The sequence below is a fragment of the Panulirus ornatus genome, chromosome 2 (assembly GCF_036320965.1).
Source record: "Panulirus ornatus isolate Po-2019 chromosome 2, ASM3632096v1, whole genome shotgun sequence".
NCBI classification, from domain to species: Eukaryota; Metazoa; Arthropoda; class Malacostraca; order Decapoda; family Palinuridae; genus Panulirus; species Panulirus ornatus.
Window position 1 is genome coordinate 68,098,790 of NC_092225.1, and position 8,478 is coordinate 68,107,267.

At 39.8% G+C, this 8,478-nt stretch overlaps 1 protein-coding gene across 2 annotated transcripts; it reads left to right on the forward strand.

The window, feature by feature from the left end:
- Window positions 1–2,919: 2,919 nt before the first annotated feature.
- LOC139752913 (uncharacterized) lies at window positions 2,920–8,233 on the forward strand. 2 transcript variants are annotated; one of them, XM_071668980.1, is made up of 4 exons: window positions 2,920–2,972; window positions 4,247–4,362; window positions 7,480–7,586; window positions 7,767–8,233. In XM_071668980.1, exons 2-4 carry the CDS (start codon window positions 4,356–4,358, stop codon window positions 7,956–7,958), a joined length of 306 nt encoding a protein of 101 aa, XP_071525081.1. In that variant the 5' UTR covers window positions 2,920–2,972; window positions 4,247–4,355; the 3' UTR covers window positions 7,959–8,233. The 2 variants fall into 2 exon arrangements, with proteins under 2 accessions (XP_071525081.1, XP_071525072.1); XM_071668971.1 differs by having other exon boundaries at window positions 2,939–2,985.
- Window positions 8,234–8,478: the final 245 nt, after the last annotated feature.

The window sequence follows — 8,478 nt, forward strand, 5'->3', positions numbered from 1 at the left end:
CGATTTTGCAACAGAAGATGAACTCCTATGAAAAGGAACATTTAAGAGCAGCAGAAAGCAGACTGAAAATAGAACGAAGGAACATAGAGGTAATGGACAATGGAAGTAAACTTGTAATAATGGTCACGTAAAACACAATAAGAGCAGATCCATTAGTGTTATATATCCGGCAACACTTTACGACAAACTGTGTGTTGCTTGAGTGGACTTGCGCCAACTCTGGTGCGCCGTGCAGACCAAAACCATACCACTGGAGGAGGAAAAAGGAATGAGAGAGAGAGAGAGAGAGAGAGAGAGAGAGAGAGAGAGAGAGAGAGAGAGAGAGAGAGAGAGAGAGATGATAAAGGGAATAGGCGTTTTGCATAGGGAAGGCACATACGGAGGGGACCAAGGGTTTGGAGGATAAGATGGAATGGGTAGTGATGGGAGAATGAAGATGGTAAAGCGAAGGATAAGATGATGACGTGATGGTGTCATTCATTAAAGCAATAATAATAATAATAATAATAATAATAATAATAATAATAATAATAATAATAGTAATATAATAAATAAGATGATCAAAATATTAATGTTGCAAGTAATGATGGCATTAACAAAAATAGCAAAGGAAAAAAAATGACAGTAAAGATTATGTATAAACACTGATAATTACAACAGCTAAATCTACACTTTAGAAATTATTCCCATGTAACAAAATTTCACGATTTAACGAATCACAGTTGATTATCACAGAAAAGTGAAGCTTAACTATAATGTGTACGTAGAATATCAAAGGTTTGCCATATACAGTTATATATATATATATATATATATATATATATATATATATATATATATATATATATATATATATATATATATATATATATATATATATTTTTTTTTTTTTTTTTTTTTTTTTTTTTTTTATACTTTGTCGCTGTCTCCCGCGTTTGCGAGGTAGCGCGAGGAAACAGACGAAAGAAATGGCCCAACCCCCATACACACGTACATACACACGTCCACACACGCAAATATACATACCTACACAGCTTTCCATGGTTTACACCAGACGCTTCACATGCCCTGATTCAATCCACTGACAGCACGTCAACCCCTGTATACCACATCGCTCGATTCACTCTATTCCTTGCCCTTCTTTCACCCTCCTGCATGTTCAGGCCCCGATCACACAAAATCTTTTTCACTCCATCTTTCCACCTCCAATTTGGTCTCCCTCTTCTCCTCGTTCCCTCCACCTCCGACACATATATCCTCTTGGTCAATCTTTCCTCACTCATTCTCTCCATGTGCCCAAACCATTTCAAAACACCCTCTTCTGCTCTCTCAACCACGCTCTTTTTATTTCCACACATCTCTCTTACCCTTACGTTACTTACTCGATCAAACCACCTCACACCACACATTGTCCTCAAACATCTCATTTCCAGCACATCCATCCTCCTGCGCACAACTCTATCCATAGCCCACGCCTCGCAACCATACAACATTGTTGGAACCACTATTCCTTCAAACATACCCATTTTTGCTTTCCGAGATAATGTTCTCGACTTCCACACATTTTTCAAGGCTCCCAAAATTTTCGCCCCCTCCCCCACCCTATGATCCACTTCCGCTTCCATGGTTCCATCCGCTGACAGATCCACTCCCAGATATCTAAACACTTCACTTCCTCCAGTTTTTCTCCATTCAAACTCACCTCCCAATTGACTTGACCCTCAACCCTACTGTACCTAATAACCTTGCTCTTATTCACATTTACTCTTAACTTTCTTCTTCCACACACTTTACCAAACTCAGTCACCAGCTTCTGCAGTTTCTCACATGAATCAGCCACCAGCGCTGTATCATCAGCGAACAACAACTGACTCACTTCCCAAGCTCTCTCATCCCCAACAGACTTCATACTTGCCCCTCTTTCCAGGACTCTTGCATTTACCTCCCTAACAACCCCATCCATAAACAAATTAAACAACCATGGAGACATCACACACCCCTGCCGCAAACCTACATTCACTGAGAACCAATCACTTTCCTCTCTTCCTACACGTACACATGCCTTACATCCTCGATAAAAACTTTTCACTGCTTCTAACAACTTGCCTCCCACACCATATATTCTTAATACCTTCCACAGAGCATCTCTATCAACTCTATCATATGCCTTCTCCAGATCCATAAATGCTACATACAAATCCATTTGCTTTTCTAAGTATTTCTCACATACATTCTTCAAAGCAAACACCTGATCCACACATCCTCTACCACTTCTGAAACCGCACTGCTCTTCCCCAATCTGATGCTCTGTACATGCCTTCACCCTCTCAATCAATACCCTCCCATATAGTTTACCAGGAATACTCAACAAACTTATACCTCTGTAATTTGAGCACTCACTCTTATCCCCTTTGCCTTTGTACAATGGCACTATGCACGCATTCCGCCAATCCTCAGGCACCTCACCATGAGTCATACATACATTAAATAACCTTACCAACCAGTCAACAATATATATATATATATATATATATATATATATATATATATATTGTCATGTACTCTCCTAAGATCTTGTTTAAGGGTATTGGATTACCACGCAAATGGTACGGGGTTCGAATCTTTGCATATATATATATATATATATATATATATATATATATATATATATATATATATATATATATATATATATATATATATATATATATTATCATGTACTCTCCTAAGATCTTGTTTAAATTAAAACTCTTATATTATTTTGTTCTCCATACTACGCACCACTGCCTCTCTGCCACGTTGGAACCAGATCGTTTTGCGTTAGGATTCATTAGTTCAAGTCCTTGTTGCTTCGTCTCACTTTGACTGAGACAAGCCGGGCTTCATACCAACCCTTTATATATCGGTGCCGATGCCTTCCACGGTAGTCTCATTCCAGACGGCATCCTGAGGTGTAGTGGCTCTTCCTCGAGGTGTGGTGGTGTGGTAGGGGAACAGAACGATTTTGTTATATAAGTTAAGCTGCCTTTGTGGTTAAATGCACTTGTGGTTGTGTTAACATAGTTTTATGTTGTGTGCTGAGAAATTGCTTTTCATTTGATTTGTGGTAATATTTTTCTATTCATGGGGATGTGGTTCACGGATTCATTGTTGATTGAATTTGGTTAATTAGTAATCATACTCTGTTACTTTGTGATTTTGTGTTACTTCTATGTTTTGATTAATAATACTGATCATGATCAACCTGGGCTCATTCTAGACCTAAGATAATTTCAATTATTTATGACGGGTCTTCTCGCAGTATAACCTAGACAACAGTGCTCTATATCGACCATTACTTTCATAACTGAGTTAGATTCGTTATTATTTATATATATATATATATATATATATATATATATATATATATATATATATATATATATATAATGATTTTACTTTACTTCCATGTTGCTTAAATCCTTTAATGTAAATGTTGCCTTCAGCAACTTTAATACTATAAAGAATATCTTAATCAGGAATTCACCAGAAAATTCTCCTGGATGCATCTATAAGGTGCCATGTGGAAATTGTGACAAATTTTATGTTGGGCAGACTGCTAAGGATCTTTCTGTTAGACTTAAGCAACATAAATATAATATAAGAACGGGACAAGAATCGAATGCCTTTTTAATCTCGTTAAAAATTCTGATCATTGCACTGACTAGAGTAATGCCATCTTAGTTATTAACTCTAATTCTATTACCACGAGATATATCTTTGATTGTTCTATTAGATACACAAAGAATTATAATCTAATATTAGTGATGGTATATACAAATTAGATAACTTCATTGTTGATAAAATTTGTAAAATGATAAGTTTATGAACGCTCGTTGTCTGTCTGGGACAATCGCATGTTTACCAAATGGCGTCCTAGCTTCGTCTCTTCGATGTATATCAACTGACTGTTATATTTCTCTCTTGCGTCTCACCTGATGTGATTATTACACGAAAGTGCACTTGGGAACTTGCCGTGTTTCATTTTCCCCGTGGACTCATAAGAATATCTCGATCACGCGCAAAATTGTGGTCCTTTCCAATATAGATAGATATAGATATATCACCTCGTTGTCTATTCATTCATCTGTAGATAAAACTACATAGCAACTGTCAATTCACTCTGTGATTCAAAGAAGCTTATCTTATATTCGTATCTATCCAGCCATTATAGACTCGTATTCAACTCGCACATTTTCCTCCCAAGTCTGTCCGTGTTGGCGCCCAAAGCTGCAACGAGACGCAGTCGTAATTAGCCGACCACCGAGTGGTGGACGCTGTTTGACACAACACGAAGACCTTTCAAACCCGGCATAATGAATGGTACGATAGGGTCTTCTTTTTTTCTATCCCCTCTGTTTTGTCGTTCTTTGGGTCTTCAAGTTTCTTCCTTATCAAAAAAAGAGGGAAAAAATTTTTTTTTTTTTGACCTGTTGGTTAGTGAGATTTGGAAGGGACGAGAGACGAGGGTTTTCTGTATACCACAGACCGAGTCATTGACAACTGCTGGACCACTATTAACGGCCCTGTTGGCCAGATAACCTCACTTCTCGGACTGAGGTAACGCGGGAAGAGGAACTCCCTCCGATGGGGATGTCTCATCCTTCACTGCGACTTTGCGGAAATGTACGCGCGAAGCTGACGGAAGTCCAGCTTTAACGTGAAGCTTCGGGGGAAGCCATCTTAATGAGGGCAGTGATGATTGCACTCCAGGGTCCTCACACTGGATATGTGACACGAGGTAATGAGTCCACAGCACAGTGTGACCTCGCCTGGTTTATGGTATAGGAAAGGCATCATTTTTTTTTTTTTTTTTTTTTTTTTTATACTTTGTCGCTGTCTCCCGCGTTTGCGAGGTAGCGCAAGGAAACAGACGAAAGAAATGGCCCCCCCCCCCCCATACACATGTACATACACACGTCCACACACGCAAATATACATACCTACACAGCTTTCCATGGTTTACCCCAGACGCTTCACATGCCTTGCTTCAATCCACTGACAGCACGTCAACCCCTGTATACCACATGACTCCAATTCACTCTATTTCTTGCCCTCCTTTCACCCTCCTGCATGTTCAGGCCCCGATCACACAAAATCTTTTTCACTCCATCTTTCCACCTCCAATTTGGTCTCCCTCTTCTCCTCGTTCCCTCCACCTCCGACACATATATCCTCTTGGTCAATCTCTCCTCACTCATTCTCTCCATGTGCCCAAACCATTTCAAAACACCCTCTTCTGCTCTCTCAACCACGCTCTTTTTATTTCCACACATCTCTCTTACCCTTACGTTACTTACTCGATCAAACCACCTCACACCACACATTGTCCTCAAACATCTCATTTCCAGCACATCCATCCTCCTGCGCACATCTCTATCCATAGCCCACGCCTCGCAACCATACAACATTGTTGGAACCACTATTCCCTCAAACATACCCATTTTTGCTTTCCGAGATAATGTTCTCGACTTCCACACATTTTTCAAGGCTCCCAAAATTTTCGCCCCCTCCCCCATCCTATGATCCACTTCCGCTTCCATGGTTCCATCCGCTGACAGATCCACTCCCAGATATCTAAAACACTTCACTTCCTCCAGTTTTTCTCCATTCAAACTCACCTCCCAATTGACTTGACCCTCACCCCTACTGTACCTAATAACCTTGCTCTTATTCACATTTACTCTCAACTTTCTTCTTCCACACACTTTACCAAACTCAGTCACCAGCTTCTCCAGTTTCTCACATGAATCAGCCACCAGCGCTGTATCATCAGCGAACAACAACTGACTCACTTCCCAAGCTCTCTCATCCCCAACAGACTTCATACTTGCCCCTCTTTCCAGGACTCTTGCATTTACCTCCCTTACAACCCCATCCATAAACAAATTAAACAACCATGGAGACATCACACACCCCTGCCGCAAACCTACATTCACTGAGAACCAATCACTTTCCTCTCTTCCTACACGTACACATGCCTTACATCCTCGATAAAAACTTTTCACTGCTTCCAACAACTTGCCTCCCACACCATATATTCTTAATACCTTCCACAGAGCATCTCTATCAACTCTATCATATGCCTTCTCCAGATCCATAAATGCTACATACAAATCCATTTGCTTTTCTAAGTATTTCTCACATACATTCTTCAAAGCAAACACCTGATCCACACATCCTCTACCACTTCTGAAACCGCACTGCTCTTCCCCAATCTGATGCTCTGTACATGCCTTCACCCTCTCAATCAATACCCTCCCATATAGTTTACCAGGAATACTCAACAAACTTATACCTCTGTAATTTGAGCACTCACTCTTATCCCCTTTGCCTTTGTACAATGGCACTATGCACGCATTCCGCCAATCCTCAGGCACCTCACCATGAGTCATACATACATTAAATAACCTTACCAACCAGTCAACAATACAGTCACCCCCTTTCTTAATAAATTCCACTGCAATGCCATCATATATATATATATATATGGCATCATATATATATATATATATATATATATATATATATATATATATATATTTCTGAACTTTGTCCAGGACGGAAGTATCCTGTGAGCCTGAAGATCCTCGTAGATTACTACTTTAAGACAGATCCTGCAGTGAAGTACTTATGGATACATTTTATAACAGTTTTCCCTATACGTTTGCTGTCTTGGTAATACGTTAATTCTATTCGGTGACATGATCATATTTTGAGGGTATTATCTTCTCCACAGGAATACACTTGCAAATCTCGCTTAGATTTATGGTAGTGTGTCAGTTTGAGACTCACAAAGATGAGCACATTTCTTTCTCAGAATGAGGAAGGGAAAGCGTCTTTGAATGTACTGCCACCAAGACGCCGGACATCGAGGAGAAGAAATTCTAAGAAAGTTTAAGTCAAAGGGTAATTAATTCACAGCCCAGGTGTGGCAATACTGTTCATGGTGTACCTGACTGTTTGAGAAATTACGGATGACCTGCTCATAGTTCCTACTTGTCAACTGAGACTTTACTATTTGTCATATTTCGATGATTGTGATGTCGCTATCAATTTCTAGTCCAGACTTAACGTTGTTTATGTTTTCAGATTCTTTCCTCTTCTTGTGAAGCTCAAGGACTACATCTTCAACATGACTGTGACGAAACATGATCTTTTTCTATGTCATACACCATGATATGCATTTCAAATTACCTTTAAGAATCAACATCGCTCATGTCGAGGTGAACCTGCTCATTGTGGAGAGAGGTTGATATCAAGATGCAGGCAATGATGTAGTGTGTTGTGACTATATCAGCTCGCAGATCAGTGTGGTAAAAGTAGAGGCAGACAGATAATTCAGAGAATATAACCTTGCATGAGGAGGGACAGTGTAAAGACTTAACCTAGCAAATGTCTTCCGCAAGAAGCCAAACTGACATCAGTTGTGTTTTGCAGAGCTCATCAGCAAGGAGGCAACAAACCGAATTCGACATCCATCCTGGCCCAAGACTTTCTTCAAGAATACAGAACAGGAGCAACTCTGGTCAAACCCAGGACACAGGGTACGTCTCTCTTACTCACCCCAGGATAACCGTAAGTCGGTAAATGTTTTTGTGATCTGAGAGGCAAGTCTCAGGGTGTACTGTGTTTAGCAAAGACATTCTACGTAGAATACGTGCAAAACAAATTCTTTGATCACGAGAAGATGATGTGGTTCTCTATTTCTCGTAAATCTCTTGCAGAAATTTCCTAGAGTAACTGATGGGGTTGAGAATTATTATGACTGCTCACGATCTCTACACCGAGGCCAAAGGAGTCGCTCGCTCGCTATCTGGTATAAGGTCAAGAGGGGTCCTGAAGAGGGGGGTGTTTGTCAAAAGGGGATTAGGGTCAATAACCCTTCACAGTCAGCCCAGCCAGTATGCTCCCTATAGTCAAAGTACTCATCGATACAACAGCTGTAAATAGTCATCATCATAATAACATGATGACAACAGCGAACATGAAGGAATATACATTTGTGCGTATGGTATTCGACATAATCTATCTCGATAGACGGGCTGTGCTTTTTGTCTGACCCTTAAATAGATATCTGAGAAAGTACTGAGACATCTTACTTTTTGTCGTTGTTCTCAGATATCTATCGAGGCACATCTCCTGCTGAGAGGTAAAGGTGATATACGTTAATAATAAAGAAAAAAAAAAGCAATCTTGAGCATTAACTGAAGATGGCAGAAGTGGGTATATCATGGGAAGGGATGTCTCCATGGCAGTCACGACGTGGACCAGTAAGGGAGCCAAGATTCTCTCTCTCTCTCTCTCTCTCTCTCTTATCATCATTATATATCAACATCGTCATTATCAATATTTTTTCTTTATTTTCCTTTATTTCTATTTTCATTGCTATCCGTCTTCAATCTTTTGTCAGACGGCCAGCGTATCATACAACAATGT

Excerpts from the sequence above, each read along its gene's own strand:
- LOC139752913 (XM_071668980.1), top strand. Across the intron at positions 7,587-7,766 it reads GGTCAAACCCAGGACACAGG|AAATTTCCTAGAGTAACTGA; the intron begins GTACGTCTCTCT and ends AATCTCTTGCAG.